General features: G+C 37.1%; 1 protein-coding gene across 3 annotated transcripts in view; it reads right to left on the bottom strand.

Annotated features, from left to right (window-relative positions):
• Nucleotides 1-17,019, bottom strand: part of DARS2 (aspartyl-tRNA synthetase 2, mitochondrial) — a 44,981-nt gene that overhangs the window by 27,474 nt on the left and 488 nt on the right. For all 3 annotated transcript variants that reach the window (XM_007480816.3, XM_007480817.3, XM_007480814.3), the window contains exons 2-11: nt 16,372-16,554; nt 14,272-14,371; nt 12,522-12,588; nt 11,793-11,894; nt 10,073-10,168; nt 7,534-7,657; nt 6,535-6,581; nt 4,590-4,696; nt 2,370-2,439; nt 1,433-1,612 (exon numbers count right to left, since the gene is read on the bottom strand). In XM_007480816.3, the coding sequence (XP_007480878.1) occupies nt 1,433-1,612; nt 2,370-2,439; nt 4,590-4,696; nt 6,535-6,581; nt 7,534-7,657; nt 10,073-10,168; nt 11,793-11,894; nt 12,522-12,588; nt 14,272-14,371; nt 16,372-16,501 (1,023 nt within the window). In that variant the 5' untranslated portion in view covers nt 16,502-16,554. The remainder of the gene's footprint in view (nt 1-1,432; nt 1,613-2,369; nt 2,440-4,589; nt 4,697-6,534; nt 6,582-7,533; nt 7,658-10,072; nt 10,169-11,792; nt 11,895-12,521; nt 12,589-14,271; nt 14,372-16,371; nt 16,555-17,019) is intronic.

Raw genomic sequence — 17,019 nt, 5'->3', positions numbered from 1 at the left:
AGATCCCACCTTCTACAGAAAGCCTTCTCTAACCCCTTCTTAATTTTAGCACTCTCTCTGTTAATAGGTATTTTTCTAACAATCTGAAAATAACAACAACAATAATAATAATTAATAAAATTGGCACACATTTATCTTCCAAATCTGGTCAAAAATTTCTGGTCAGAAAAATATCCTTACTCTCTGTGTTAATGCTAAGAACCCATTCTGTTGCCATTTTACTAAGATTATTTTAATTAGAAGATTTAGAAAAACGATTATATTTGGTGTCAGAATTGTAGGAGTAAAAATGAATAAATGCTCCTAGTATTTAAAAATATGTAGAATTTTTAATACTAAATCAAAAAAGGGAAAAGAAAAAAGGTTCTTTCAGTCAAGTGAGCAGAGCAAAGAGATACAGAAACTCACAACTGCAGCACTTTACCAAAAGCACAAGCTCTGAAAAGACCCCGCAGCATGGGTCTCAGCCACATTTATCTCCTAAGCATCCTTAGTTTAAAATGAGGACATAACTTAAAAGGATGCTGGGAATGTAGCTCAGGTGTTGCGAATTTTCCATCTGTACAGAATTCAATAACATCCTGCCTGAGACATCCTCAGAGTAGTGAAATAAGAAGTATGTATAAGACCCAAATAACATTACTATTTCCCAGATGATCAGAATCCATCCTTCATGAATGTTTATTACTTTCTATGCTCATTTCATCAATTCTGCTGTTAAGATTGTAATTTATATCTATGTCTGAAGTTGCTGGAGGAGGAAAGGGAATAAGCATCTATATAGCACCTACTATGTGCCAAGTACTATGCTAAGTACATTACAAATATCTTATTTGATCTTCACATCAACCCTGGGAAGCAGGTGTAAAGATTTCATTTTACAGCTGATGAAACTGTGGCCGAAAGAGACTAAGAGACTTGCCCCCGCTGACTTACTGATTGCACAGGCTCAGCCTTCTATCCATGGTACCACTTAGTTGTCTCTAAGCTGCCTAGGTTCAGTTTACTAAAATCACTGCCCTAAAATGTAGTACTAAAGTGAAGAGAAGGACCCAGCAGTAGTATTACAGAGTTCTAAGTCAGAGATGTCAAATTCATGTGGGTTCCTTCAGACCCACAAAACTCTCAGGTGCAACCCAAAGCAGACTGAAATATAATTGGGAAATGTTTAAAAAAATAAAAAAAAATAAAATGCAACATAAATAATGTGAATTTGTGTTTTTTTAAGCAAATATGTGGCTCATAGAGATCTGTTTCTATTTGAGTATGACACCTTTGCTCTAATAACACATTTTTCATTTAGTTGGTTAGAAAGCAGTCTGATTTTAAAATCAGGCAGTGCCACAGCCCACAACTGACTGCCAACTTCAAAATGAGTTTAAAATGCAGATTGTAGGAATGCTTCAAAATACTTCACAGGAAAAAGAATCACCTTCATTCCAAAGCGAGTATCTGGTTTATCAGTCCCATAGAAGTCCAAAGCTTCAGTGTAAGTCATAGATGGGAAAGGAATAGTAAGAGGATTTTTGTCCTTAGGCCATGAATACTGAAGCAAACCCTCGATTAATTTCTGGATTCCAGCCTGGTCTACAAAAGACATCTCTATGTCAACCTGAAATCAAGATAAGATCATCTGGATATTAGTTTCACTCATTCAATAATATTTAAAACCAAATTTTATTTTTTAGAAACCAAAGGATTTTGTACATACATGGTACATAAATGACAAAAATTAGTGGACTTCTACACAGAAACCATATCTCAATTATTTTTTTTTTTACTTCCAAAACCCTTATCTTCTGTCTTGGAATCAATATGAACGATTATTTCCAAGGCAGAAGAGTAATAAAGGCTAGGCAATTGGGATTAAATGACTTGTCCAGGGTAACATAGCTAGCTAGGAAGTGTCTGACGCCATATTTGAACCCAGGGCTCCTTGTTTCTAGGCCTGGTCATCAATCCACTGAGCCTTCTAGTTGCCCCCAAATTCAGATTTTGATAGCTCAATTAAGTTGAAATAGAAGAGATTTTTTCAGTATTTTATCAATAAATATGGGCATCAGTAAGAGGTAAAAGTAAACTTTGACACTCCATTGGTAACTTGGTTCAATAAGAAGTTACAGTCCACCACACCAACTGGAAGGGTTTTCAAAGATGGACAAATCTGAACTATGACTAAAATGAAGTTAGGTTAGACATATGATTAAAATTAAAGAAGAAATAAGATAAAGCATAAGAGCTACTATGGTCTTAGAAATACTTCTAACAGAACATATAATAGTGATAACTTGTGCTTAATAGTACTTAACACAAATACAACATGAGGTTAGCCTGAATCTATAAATTTCAGATGAATGACCTAGTGATACCTGGGTAAATTCAGGTTGCCTTTCTGGCTTAGAACCTTCATCCCGATAACAACGGGCAACTTGGAAGTATCTGCAATGATAAGAACACCATTAATTTAAGCTCTGACTCTCTGCAAGAAAGACATGCTCATTTCTCACCAAAGCACCATGCTACCACACCAGTAAAACACAAATGAGAATGAATGTGACATCAGGAAGAGGCATTCTTCCATTCTTGCTGGTTCCAATCTAATCTCTTAGCCTGTCTGAAGCTATTCCAAACCTTCCCTTTCCTCCTCAACCTTAGCATTCCTCCCTCTTAAACTATCCACCCTCATTCTCTGCCTTACTTTACTGAAAAAATAAACTGAGGCCATTTGAAGTGAGTTCTCTCTCTTCAGCTTAAAAACTCCCTTGACATAATGTTCCATTCTCTCCTCCTTTTCCCAAGTCCCTGACAGACAAATGGCCCTTCTCTTTGCCAAGGCCTTTCACTTGATCCTATGTGCTCCTATTTCTACAGCAGATTTTATCCTCCATCTTCTCTACTCCCAAAATCTTGAACTTTTATCAGATGGATCCTTCTTTACTGCCTCGAATATGACCACCTCTCCTCTATCCTTGAAAAACTGTCCTTTGCTATTACCTTCAGCATAAACTGTTGACTATTATCTCTCCATTCTTGCCATGATGGCACTCCTTAGAAAAGCTGTTTCCTTTTATGGATTCATTTTTCTCCTTTCACTTATTTCTCAGCACCTTACAATTGGGCTTCTATACATTTCATATCACTCAACTGAAAATGTTCTCCTGAAAGTTACCATGGATCTCATAATTGCCCTATCTGGTAGTTTTTTTCCTCAGGCCTATCCTTCTCGACCTATCCCCTGCATCGCACACTGCGGACCATCTTCTCTCCTTCGGGACACTCTTCTATCTGGGATGTTGTGACACAATTCTCCCCAGGTTTGCTGCTTGTCTCATACTCCTTTGTTAGCTCACCATCTCTATCAAATCCTCTAACTGCAGTTTGAATCTTATTATTGATTATGACTTCATATCTTTTGTATTTGCTCCCACTCACAAAACCTTGGCGCTCTCTCTTCTTCTCCTTCTAAGTAACCTTGTTAGCTCCCATGGGTTTATTCACCATCTCCTGGCAGATAACTCAGATATCTCTACTGGCTAGTCCTACTCTTTCCCCCAAGCAGTAATCCTATCACCACTTTTTTTATTGCACATTTCAAACTGGATGATCCAGAGAAATCTCAAACTCACTATGTCTAAAACTTAACTCATCTTTCCCCCTAAATCTTTGTAATTTCTGTCAACGGCACCATCATTCTTCCAGTCTCCAAGGTTTATCATTTTGACATTACTTTGGGCTTTTCCACATACTCAAACAATTGCCAAATCTTGCCATTTTTGAACTTTATAATACCTCTGAAACCCACTCCCCACTCACACAGTTACTATGTTAGTTCAAGCCCTCTTAATCTCTCACCTAGATTATTGCAAAGGCCTCCTACTTAACCTTCCTTCATTAAGTCTCTCCCTATTCCTGTCTATTCTCCATGCTTCTGTCAAAGTATTTTCTTAAGCCCAGATCTGACCATGTGATTTTGCCATTCAATCAACTTTGGTGGCTTCCTACTGCCTATAAAATAAAATATCAATTTGTCTGTTGCACAGACACTGACACTGTGTGCATTTCTGGGGTTGTAGTAAACATACTGTGTGGCAGAAATTTAATTCCCTTCATATTTCTGACTCCTGAGAGGTCCCAGTGCAAGCATCATTTTTTTGCATTAAGGCTTTCCAGATTCCTGTAACTACTTATCCCTCTGATACTATTTTGTATTTGACTACTTTGCATTTATTAACTTTACATTGATGCTCTGTATTTTATCTGTACTTTTAATCTTCTCTATTAGAATGTAAATTCCTTGGGAGAGGAGAAATTGTTTCTTTGTATTTTTATCTCCAATATTTAACATTTTTTTCTGGCACATAGGCAGTCTTTGAATAAATACTTCTTAATTCATTAAACCTATTTTTTACCTTTGTCCCTCACATAAAGAGTTTTAAAATCTGTAGTGGAATCTTTTAGTAATGAATCTATTAGTACAGAATCTCAATTTAATTTACAGGTTCCTGCTAAATGCCTGTAAATATCTTGCCCTTCTCAGAAATCTGAGTTTCTAAGATTCCTGCTTTTGGTTATAATTAAAGAAATCTTACCGGTCAAAACCTCCAACCATCAAAAGCTGCTTGAACTGCTGAGGACTCTGAGGAAGAGAATAAAACTTTCCAGGTTCCCTTGATGGCACCACAAATTCTTTTGCACCCTGATATCAAAGCCAGGAAAAGAATGGGGACATTGTTGAAAATCAAAAGCAAAGTATAAGTCTGTGGATATTACTCTTCTATATTACTAAGATCAAGCAAGTTGCAGTTAAAAATAAATTCTGATCTCCCAGCTGGACAATCAAGATTATTTTGTGTATTACTTTCTATTTATGTAAATATTAACTTATTTCCTACATTTAAATGTATACTTCACGGAAATGATAAACTAATCAAAAACAGGGACTATTTTTATTTATCTTTTTGTGCCTTCTCTACTTCACTGTATTTCTTGTAAGCAGTATACACTCAATGCTTGTTGAATTGCTGCTTAAATTGTAGTTACTAAGTCAATAACATTTTGTGTAAGAAATACCAAAATTTGGCAATTTAGTACTTTTCCTAGATCTTTTAGATGAAAGATAACTAAATGCAGAGTCCAAGGATTCATCATGTACCTTTCCTAACCCTTTATGAACTAATATCAGTTAAGTATCCAAGAAACAGGAAAACACAACCAAAAAGTTGGACCCAGCTCGCTCTCATCTGCTGGGTATTTATCTATAAATCTATATTTACCCATCTATATATGTGCACCTGCTCTTTGCCAGGCATTGTTCCAGGCCCTGGAATTTGAAAGAAAAAACAAAATAGTCCTCGTCCTTAAGGAGTTTACTTTCTCCTGGGGTAGTGCCATATGTACTCAGATAAATCCATATGAGGTAACTCAAGGAAGTAACGAGCACCAACAACCTGGAGACTGAAGAAAGACTTCACCACAAAGATGACAGGAGAGCTGAACCTTGAAGAACACGAGGCTTCTGAGGAAAGGGTGCAATCCAGGCACTGGAGACAGGCAGGAGATGTATAGATCTAGTCTTAATCTTTCTCATACTTCAGTAGCACATCACCAGTTGCTTGCTACATTGCCACCTCCTTTTCATAGACACTTCAAACTAAGTGTGTTCTAGTCTTCTTCCTCCAAAAGTCTCCATTTCTGCTCAGGACATCATCTATTGACTGTCATACTGGCTGACAACTCTGGCTTCATCGACTCTTCCCTCTCTCTATCCTCTTGATACTATCAATTATTGAGCCTTATTGACTCTTTCATAATGCCTCTTGCATTTGGTCCCATCATAAAGCTACCACCCTGGTTCATTATCAATTCTCACCTGCACTACTTCCTACTTTACCCTCCTTGCTTCCATTCTTTCCCTTCTCCAGTCCATTCCCCTCACATCTCCCAAAATCATCTTCCTAATGCATAGGTCTGACAATATCACTCTTAGGCTCAAATTATTTCTGCTAAGCACAGAAACGATTTCAGAGGCGGACATTTAAAGCAGTCTATAGTCTTGCTCCTACCCATTTTCCCTGATTTATTTCATGACAACCAACTTTATGCTGTGGTTCAACTAGCACACTAGCTGTTTCCTGAACTTGACATACTGCTTCCCATCTCTGATGCCTGGATTCCACTTTCTTCTCAGAAGCCTCATGTCCTTTAAGGCTCAGCTCACGTGTAACCTTTGGAGGTGAAGCCTTTCTTCAGTTACCAGGTTGATGGTGCTCATTATCTCCCTAAGTTACCTTCTGTGGACTTATCTGTGTACATGTGGTATCACTCCAGAAAAAGGGAAACTCCTTAAGAGCAAGGGGCTATTTTACTTTTTGTCTTTCAAACTCCAGGGCCTGGAATAGCACTTGGCAAAGAGCAAGAGCTTAATAAATACTTGCTGAGTCAAACTGAAGTCAAGAGAATAACGAAATGACACAGACTTTTTGAAACAGATATTAAGGAGAAAATATTAGAAAGATGAATAAGTTTTATACACACCCCTGGAGTTTTCTTAAATAATGTTGGTGTTTCTATATCCACAAATCCTAAAAGAAGAGAAACATCATATTTAAAGTTAAGTCACCTAAAGAAGACCAGAGTGTAGCATCTTTGAGATTGCCCTTAGAAAAGGAATTATGGCTAGTGGATGCCACCTACTTTATTAATCTGTTTCCACAAATATAACCAAGAAGCAGATTTTAGGGATTTGGTAAATCCTATCTTTCTATCAAGCCTTCACCCTTGGCATGAAACAATTTATAAACCATTTATGATTCCTTATCTCCTGTTGCTGTTTAGGTTTTCTGAATGTTATATGAGAATATTAAAGATAACAAAAAGTTTAAATGAAAACTAGAAGGCAGCCCACTCAATAGTAAGCACAAAAGAATGGTTAAAGACAAACAATCCTATATCCTACTTAGAATAGTTGAGAGGAATGATTAGATAGGAGGGCTTAGGACTGTCACTTTAAGATAGAGATACTCCTTGACTTGCCCAAGGTCACACAGGGAGTAAGTGGCAGAGATGGCATTTAAACTAATGGTCCTCTGATGCCAAACCCTGTGCCATTTTCACTGTACAATGCTGCTTCTCTGAAGGCAGCATTTTTAGTCTTAGAGCCTTAATTTCTTCAGTTATAAAAAACAGGGGCAATAGTTAGTTTACAAAATTGTGATGAAAGCCCTCTGAAAGTCTCAAAGATACTATCTATCATATTAGCTAAACTGCCCACGTTTGTGTCAACAGAAAATACAATAAGCATGTTTTCTGCCTCTAACATTTCAATAACATTAATCACTTAAAAAAAAAAGACATTTTTGATCCTCTGACTAGACTTCTAGTTTATTTTTCTAGTAAAAATTTTCTGAAAATAATCATAATTGGACTGAAACTATTGTATGCATCGAGTGAATCATAGGTAGTAGGGAGATAAGTACATTTCAGGACACAGAAAATGCCGGAATTCTTAGAGGAACACTGAGACATTGGCCTTACCATGTAGATTACAGAGGTATTCCCGCATTTTCATGACCATCTGGGATCTCAGTCTTAGATTATACTGCATTTGGGAACTGCGTAAGTCTAAGTAGCGAAACTTCATTCGAAGAGCTTCTGTTTTCTAAACAAATTTTTAAAAAATGTGATGTGCATACAGTCTTTAAAAATTCCTATGTCTATAAAATATGCTTTAAACAGCTTTCAGACACAGATATTTTTCTAAAATGTTTGCAGTATCTTTCATTTTGACCATAAAATGCATTAGTATATATCTAGCTCTAATATATAATTCTAGTTCTTCATAATCCAGCAAGAGTACATGGTTGCTATTAACTTTTTCATATTTATCAGTTGACAGAAGGCACAACATTAGTTCTAAAGATTTCCACTTAGTTTCTGATTTAAACTTCAAGCTTTTCATTCTTAAATATTTGGCTTTGATAAATGCTAACTATGTCACTTCTGTTTATTTAATCATGGGTCTTCAGTTTTGAAATTGTTTTGCCCACGAACATATCAACTAAGAATTTATTCCTTAGCAAAAGATTATCTGAATGGGATAAAATGTTGGGGAAGAGAATAGAAAGGAAAGATCTATTGTGCAAACCTTCATAGAAGTAAAAATAATTGATAGTCAGGGGCACATCAATTATTATACTATACCACCAATGGTATGGGAGCAAGGACGTTAATTATGAGATTATTGCAATAGTTTAGATAAGAAATAATAAGGGCCTGAACCAGGATAATGGTTATATAAATAGAGGCAACGGGACAGATGAAAGAGAGATTGTGAGGGTATATAACTGATAAGATTAAACAATGATTAGCTATGTGGGAGGAAGAAGAATGGAAGAGATGACTCCAAAGCTGCAAAACTAGAGGAGTGAAAAAAAGATGGTGACCACAAAAGAAATATGGAAGTCTAGAGGAGGGGAGGATGTAGAAGGAAGATAATGAGTTCCATTTTGAAGCAGAGGTTCTTCCATCATTCCTAGAGAATTGATAATGCTATACAGGACTCCATGAAGACTACATGAAAGAGATAGAGCTTTATATACAGATCTAGAAGTCATCTGATCCCATAGGAGCTAATGCAATGAAAGTACACAGAGAGGGGTGGTCAGGACAGGGCTTTGGGGGATACTTGTACTTGTTGGGAAGACAGATGACAGGAAAATAAGGATGATCAGACAGAAGGAAAACCAGCAGAGAGTGATATTATGAAACTCAAGAGAGCAGTGATTCCAGAAGGAAGAAGTGATTGACAATGAAAACATTATAGAAGGGTCAAGCAGAATGGCTAAGAAAAAACCACCAGATTAAACAATTAGGAAATCACTGGCAATTATGAAAAAAAAAGTTTCAATTGAGTGGTGTATCAGAAGGAAGATAACAAGAGAATGGCTGGTAAAGGAATTGAGAGATAAGGCAATGGGAAAATAACTTTTTCCAAGGTATTTGGCTGTAAAAAGATTTTAGACACACCTAATATTACACATATATAGGACTGTATGTGTGTGTGTGTATCTCTCTCTCTCTCTCTATATATATATATATAGTGCATTATATATATATGTGCACATACCCATCCACAAAGATATATATGACTGTATCTTTAAAGGATGTAATCAAATGAAAAATCTTGAATATGAAGGAAACCTAAGTATATCTTTTGGTGGTAAGAGAGGAGCCATAACCTAAAAAGGTCCTGAAGGCAAAAGGGAAAGGAATGAGTGAAGAGGAGAAATCCTAAAGGAGAGGGCACAGAATGAAATCAAGCCTGCAGAAGTGGAAGGGTTGGCTTTCGCAAGGTGAGGCTACTTCTTCAACACAGACTGGCTTAGAAGATGAGAATGGGTGAGGATGTACAGGAGTTTTGAGGTGTGGAATGGGGAGACAAGTATACTAGAACAGACACATCAAGTGTCTAGAATGCAGAATGGGGCAATGCTTACCTACCCAGTAGCACAATAAATAATTTTTGGAGCAACTATTTATTTTTCTGTTATCAGAAAGCATCCTAAATTATGGTGATCATGTCTAGTCTCCTTGTGAAGCTAAAGATGGCCCTAATTACATGGAGGGCTACAACAGTGTTCTACACTTGAAAGAGTACAGGGTCCATTTGTGCTCTGAAGAGGTCCCAAATACCACTTCCATGCCAGACACAGATTTACTTCCAGGATTAAAAACAACTTGGGGTCACAGGAAGATGGCACAGACTGGAGATGACAGACTAGTCTATCCAAAGTGACAAACTACCCCCAAAGCACAGATTCCCAAAATATGCTATGATAAAATAGTAAGCAAGCACAAACAAATGTTTTTTGGATATGAAAAGAACCACAGCTATTTAAGAATAGTTCATACAGAAGTTGTGACACAGGAAAATTTAAGCTGCCTTTATCATCAAGTGCTTTTATTTCACTGTTTGGAAATTAACATTTTCTTTAATAGTCCCTATCAATGTTTTACTTCTCTCTGATAACATCAATATTTTCTGTAAATTGTATGAAAAAAAGATAGTAGTGACCTTCATAAAGTCCTTAATTTCAAAGGGCAACTTCTTGCAGGAATTCAAAAGCTCAGCTGTTTTCACTTTGATTTCAATCTCACCTGTTGGCATTTTCTAAAAAGAAGGGAAAAACACCTATTTTTAAAATTACTCATTAGGACAAAAGATCTTGAATCTCTCAAAACATTCTAAGTGGTTTTTTAATAGTCCTTCTTAGAATATACTCTAGTGTATTTACCCGATGTTAAAGGCAAATTAAACTCAACAATTTAAAATATATTTTTTTCTCTCACACCTATTTTCAGTGAAAATGATTCTGACTTCTGTTGACTTTCCCACATGTAAGCTGGTTATAAGCCTAAACTTAATTTTAGTATTTATGTTCCAGATGAATATAAATCTTACTTCCCTATACCATCTACATGAAAGTACACATGTTTGTGTGCACAAGCATTTATTACATATATGAAATTAAAAATATTTATCATGTACTAAAGGACAAATGTATTATTCAATATAATTCAATAAATGTTTACTAAACACCTACTATGTGCCAGGTACTGTGTTAACTGCTAGGGATACAAAAAGCAAAAAAAAAAAGTGCTTGCCAACCAGCAGCTCACAATCTAATGGGGGGAAAATACAAATAAATATATACTAAGCAAATTACATTATTTTTGTGTAGAGTTCCTCAAAGGATTCTGCCAATGGCCATCTGTTTACATACTGTATTTTCTAAGGATATGAGCTCCTTGAGAGAAGAAACTATTTTTTATTTTGTCCTTGTATCTCTAGCACCCAGCACAGCTGCACAAAGGAAGTATTCAATAAATGCATATTGGTGCCCCATAATAATTATTGTTGTTGCTCAGTTGTTTCAGTTGAGTCTGATTCTGTGACCCTATTTGGGGTTTTCTTGGCAAAAATACTGGAATAGTTTACCATTTTCCTCTCTAGTATACCCCCATTTTATATATGAGGAAATGGAGGCAAATAGAATTAAGTGATTTGCTGAGGTCACAGCCAGTAAGTGGTTGAGACCACATTTGAACTCAGGTCTTCCTGAAACCAGGCCTGATGGAACCCCACCTGAAAATTGTGGGAAGCTATATAAACAAAAATAGAAAAGGTTTGTTTTTTGGCCTGATTCTGCAACTTCATCAGTTTTGAGCTCTGCCGATGAGGAATTCTCATTAAATCACTTGTCAAGAGTCACAAAACCAAGTTATGCTCAAGGTGGGAATTGACAAGGCCTTCCTGACTCATGGCCAATCCTCCATCCCTGTGTTGTCAAAGGCGTGGCATGGGTGCCAGGGCAGCACAGAGGGAGCTGCTCCCTTCCCCCTCTCCACTGCACCTGAGAACAATGTTCACGTGCCTTCCCCAGCTGCCCAATGTGAGCACTCCCTCCTTCCACTGTCTGGGTTAATTTGGAGGTTCACTGGAAGCCTGAAGGTGCAGTTTGGGCACTCAGTCTCTAAAAGGCTTGCCAATGCTGCTCCATCCCTTATGCAGAGCTACTTCTGAGAGAGAGAAGCATGACAAAACTGTCCATTTTTAGTGATGCTCTAGTAAATGCAATCTTACATAACAGCATGTGCTCACATATACAAACATACATACTAAAGTGTCTAAAGAAAAAATATATACATCTAGACGTGAACATATAAAATAATGTAACACATAGTTCAAATCCCTCTTCTGTGAGATTTACATAGATAATTTTTGAAATACTAACTGGATTTTCCTGCCCTGGAGGCCGAGAGATAACTGTTCCAGTCAGCTGGACAACAGATTCTATGGGAGCTTCACATAAGAGTTTCTTCACAGAGGCAGCTGACTAGAGGAATGAAAAAGACAGTTATCTGAAACATAGCAACTTGGAAGGCCTTTTCAGGGTCCCCAAAATGTGAGTCTTAGAAAAGGATCAGGTGCCAGAGTGTCTCAAACAATTTTGTTACCATTAATCTTAAAGCTGTTATTAAATAATAAAAAGCTCTTTATTATTAAAGTGCAATCTAATAAGGAAAGCCAAAATCTCAGTCAAGAGCTTGTTAAATCTTCCTTTTGGGAAAGAAGGTGAAAAGCAACAGATTAACTATTTGAAACCCAAATCCATGTATTTAGTAGGAAAATGCCTCCAGGATTAGTGTTAAGGGGAACTCAATCCAATAGCAATAATATGATTTAGGAGCACAACCTGATGTCACTAAGATCTCTTGAGAGTTTATTTCATATTACAGAAGCACTAAGATTTAAACAAATACTATATTCCCCTTAGGAATATAAACAATAATAAGAATCTGTATGTAAAGTAGAAATCAGTGACACCATATTGGCTTGGTAACAAAATGCCAAATCTTATTATCCACAAAAAATAATTTGAGCTCAAAACAGTAGATATATTTGACTAACTTTCCTCTCTGGCATCAGAGAGATTTTTCAAATAAAAAGATTCTTCTATTACCTCATCTTGGGGAATGACAACTTGAATGAGCCCATGGAAATCTCTCAGGATCAGGAAAAGGCTTTGCCTAATTCATAAAGAACAAATTTTCAGAAAAAAAAAAAGAACTTTTGAAGGGAAAAATCTTTAAACAACAGCTTTTAAAATGAAAGTAGTCATGAGGATTCTCAAATATATTTTCCAAAAGAAATTATGCATTTCCCCCTAGCCTTCCCACTATATTTAACTATGGTGTTAAAAATAGAGCTAAGGACTAGACCTATGATTTCACTAATAAAATGAACTCCCAGGTAAGGGAACTCTTTTAGCAATGTAAGCTGGCACCTTTTCTATAATTTAAATGAAGATGGTATCTTAGGGTTCTCTTAGGTTAAGTGATTGCTCAGGGTCCCATAGCTAATATGTATCAAAGCCAGGACTTTGATTCCAGGACCTTCTGGCATCAAGGCTTATTCTCAATAGGGTCTGTTAAAGTTAAGTAGAAAAAATTTTTTTCTGAGTCTAAGGAAAGTATCTTATAATATTAGAAATGAATATAATTAGTAACATTTTGAATATAGATACAGAGATACTTTTCCTTTACTAACAAACAGCCCCAAATGTATTATTTTCTCAGGATCAATATTCCCCTGAGGCCAGCCCCCCCTCACCCCCTTATTTTCTTTATCAGTCAAGCTAGAAGATCATTACTCTACAGCTGGAAGGGCATCTGGAAACCATCTAGTTCAATACCTCATTTGACCAAAGAGAAGACTAAGGCAGAGGAAATCTAAGGCACTTGTTCCAGGGCCCAGAGTCAGAAATACCACAGGCAGAACCCTTTTCATCATACTATGTTTTATAACTTTTCAGTGCAATCAAAGTTAGGCTAACTCTTAGAACTGCATAAATATAATATTTGGGATGTCTTAATCATAAAAAAAACCCCTTAAACATATGGTATTTGTGTAAATCAATTTTACCAGAATTATAACATTTACATTGCTACTGAATAAGTGTGGGTACACTTGCCATTTTCTAGGTAAGTTTTAAATAGAATGTTTTCACAGCTTTTAATCTTGCCTTAATAATGGTTTTATGTGAAGACAAGACTCCCAGAAACTAAATTTAGAAAGAGGTAAACTCCTTCTAAACACCTCTTCAAGTATGGATTTTGATGCCGCTAGAAGGGAATAGTTCAATCCAAGAACAAGTCTCAGACCTTCTTCAATTCTAGTACTATCAGAAGGTGAAGATTTACTACTGGGCACTTAAAGGGATGCTACTGGTACCAATGCTTCAGTTACATAGCAACTGCTTACAGAAATGAAATGCAACAGTAGACTACAATCAAGCAGGACTAACATTTTTTAAAAATTATGATCTTTACCTTCAACTAAATGCTACAATGAGGAAAAAGGCTGTGAAATCTACAAAGATCTCTTTAGATCTTAAGACAAAGAAATGCTGAAAAACTTTTGGGGGTGTTTTCACTCTGGGAAAACTGCAGGGAGATACCATCTCTTTTTATTTTTACAGTTGTGTGAATCCTCAGATTGTGAGATGAGAGGGAGCTGAGTGATCACCTAATCCCACCTCTCCATGTTCTTGATGATGTAACTGAGGTTTGAAGGACTTGTTGGAGGTCTAGGGGGTTCTGGTGATCGGGTCTAAGACTTGAATTCAGGATTTAGGATTATAAATCCAGTGCACTGCCACTTTACCACACTTAAAAACCTAAAGTGTCCTTAAAAGTTCCAATTTATTTTACCTTCTGTACTGAATCCATCCACACAATGTAACCTCTTGGCCCAAGTGGGAGGAACGCAATTCACCACAAGTGTTAGTCCGGACAACAAAGCTATTGAAATCTATTAAATGAAAAATACTAATGAAATTACATGAGATATTAATTTTAAGAAATGTAAATCTAGGGGCATCAGTGGATTGAGACCCAGGCCTAGAGATGGGAGGTCCTAGGTTCAAATCTGGCCTCTGACACATCCTAGCTATGTGACCCTGGGCAAGTCACTTAACCCCCTTTGCCCAGCCCTTCTGCCTTGGAACCAATACACAGTATTGATTCTAAGATGGAAGATAAGGGTTTAAAAAAAAAAGAGAAATGCAAATCTGTTTCTTAGATGAGTTTATATTTATATTCAAAGGATCCCAAACCACAATAGTCTTCACATTCTGTTCTAGTATATAAAGCTTATAGAATGTTTCAAGTCAGCCACTACTTTGGAGATCTGCAATTTCATCAGTGTGGGTCTTCTCAACAAAGATGGCAACCTCTCTATGATATAGATAATCTTTGAGACTTGATGTGGAAAGTTACCACCTGGGGGCAGCTAGATGGCTGAGTGGAGAAAGAACCAGATCTAGAGATAGGAGGTCCTGAATTCAAATCTGACCTCAGTCATTTCCTGGCTGTGTGACTCAGGGTCTATTACTTAACCCCAATTGCCTAGCTCTATCATTTTTCTGCCTTGGAATACTTAGTATTGATTTTAAGAGAGAAGGAAAGGGTTAAAAAAAAAAGGTCCCTTCTTCTTGCCAACCTATTGGTGATCCTCTCTATACCTGGCTGATTCTCAAGACTACAAATTTTTTTTTTTGGCCAGGCCTGCATTGAAGGGCTTTCTAGTGTCACCTGTTGGCAAGTCACCTCCACATCACAAGGAGTAAAATTATGTTTAATAGCTATAATGACTGAGAGGCAGCATGATCTAGCAGATAATGGGGTAGTTTCTTAATCAGGAAGACTTAGGTATAAATTCCACCTCAGAGATATACTGGCTGGGTGTCTCTGACCTTGTCATTTATTCCCTAAGTGCCCAATTCTCTAAGACTATGTAGGAGTCTTGTAAAAGAATACTGGTTTGCATTGGTAGAGTGCCCATTAGAAACACTCCCTATACCAATAGTATCATAGGTACTGCTTAAAAAAAAGAGATTACTTAATTTCTATAATTAAAAATGTTGATGGGAAGAAGGGACCTTTAACACAATGCTTAAGATTCGTGTTTGAGGGTTTGCAAAGCATCTCTCTCTCTCTCTCTCTCTCTCTCTCTCTCTCTCTCTCTCTCTCTCTATATATATATATATATATATATATGATCTCACTTTATCTTCCAGAGATTATCACAGCCAATGGCAGATAGCAGGCATTTTAATATAGGCTTGTTAAATGTACCACAATCCTGTGAGGTAGGTTCTGTTACCTGCCCACCCCCTCTCCCTCATTTTATAAATGAGGAAACCAAACTCAAAAGAGGATAAGTGACTTGCCCACAGTCATATAGTCAGGAAATACCTAAGGCTAGATGCAAACCCAGATCCTCCTGACTCCAGGTCTGGGGCTTTACAGGTTATACCACCCAGCTGCCCAATATTAGAAGCTTACATAAAGCACAGGATAATAAAAATGGAAAAAACCCTTTCGGATTATCTAATCCAATCTAAAAGAGTAGCAGATTACCCTCTCCAGCTCATTACTTTTTACTGGTCTTCTGACATTGCTTGACAAAACTTTTCAGGAGCTAGAAACAACCCTGAGAAAAATAAATTTTTGTTTAAACACATATATGCCTCTACACAAGGAATCTTAAAAGTTTTAGTATAAAGTCACAATTAAAGCATAAAATCGTGTCCCCAAAGTATTAGTACAGAGCTTTAAATCAGCTTTTAAAGCTTTTAATATTAGCTTAAAACGGAACCAATACTTTTGGGACACTCTAGATAGAAATGACACAGACATCAGCCCCGTCTACTGAATTCAATTTAAACTTTGGCCCTGCATCAGATGCTGCTTTAACAGCAGGAGGTCCTTGGCCACTAAGCAGACAACCGAAATCCACCAAAATTTCACCTGAAGTTCTCTTCTGTGCGCCGAGCATCAGATATCGGGTGGAAGAGCCCAATATTGGCGGCAGGATTTTCTTTCTGATGGGTCCTGCCCAATTCTTGTACACCAGGCACAGTCCCCAGGGAAAAGGCATGTTGGAGCCACAGGTACAGGGCGGCTACTTGAGAGGGTTTTCCACTGTTAAATCTTGGAAGGACAAAATAGATTGTTTGGAAGAAAAAAATCTAATTCCACTCGATTAAAAAAAAAAAAGATTGCACTTTTCTGGGCTATCATTAAACTTCCTTTCTCTGGACATAACTAGGTCCAGTGGCTAAAAGATATATAACTTAAGTCTTGCTGAACTTCCATCCCTGGCCTGCTGCAAGTACACAGCTTGGATGAGTGTGTTGAGGCAGGTAGGGAAGAACCAACCCCATAGTAGGCATCAAAGGACAAAAGACAAGGACGTTTGCTCGTACAGAGTTGTTTTAAACATGGGCTTTACCCTTAAAGGGCTTATTAAATCCAGGCCTGCACCAACTTCAAGGAAAAGCCCACCGACTGGGTTCAAAAGTCACACCTTTTCTAGTCCTCCCTTCTCCCACAAGAAAGAAAAGGTGCATTTATTGAGCACCTCCTGCATACGAGGTGCTGGAGACACAAAAACCC

Source organism: Monodelphis domestica, chromosome 2 (genome assembly GCF_027887165.1).
Source record: "Monodelphis domestica isolate mMonDom1 chromosome 2, mMonDom1.pri, whole genome shotgun sequence".
In the NCBI taxonomy this organism is placed as follows: domain Eukaryota; kingdom Metazoa; phylum Chordata; class Mammalia; order Didelphimorphia; family Didelphidae; genus Monodelphis; species Monodelphis domestica.
Note: the sequence above shows the minus strand (reverse complement) of the source record. Positions and strands in the feature narration are given on the sequence as shown.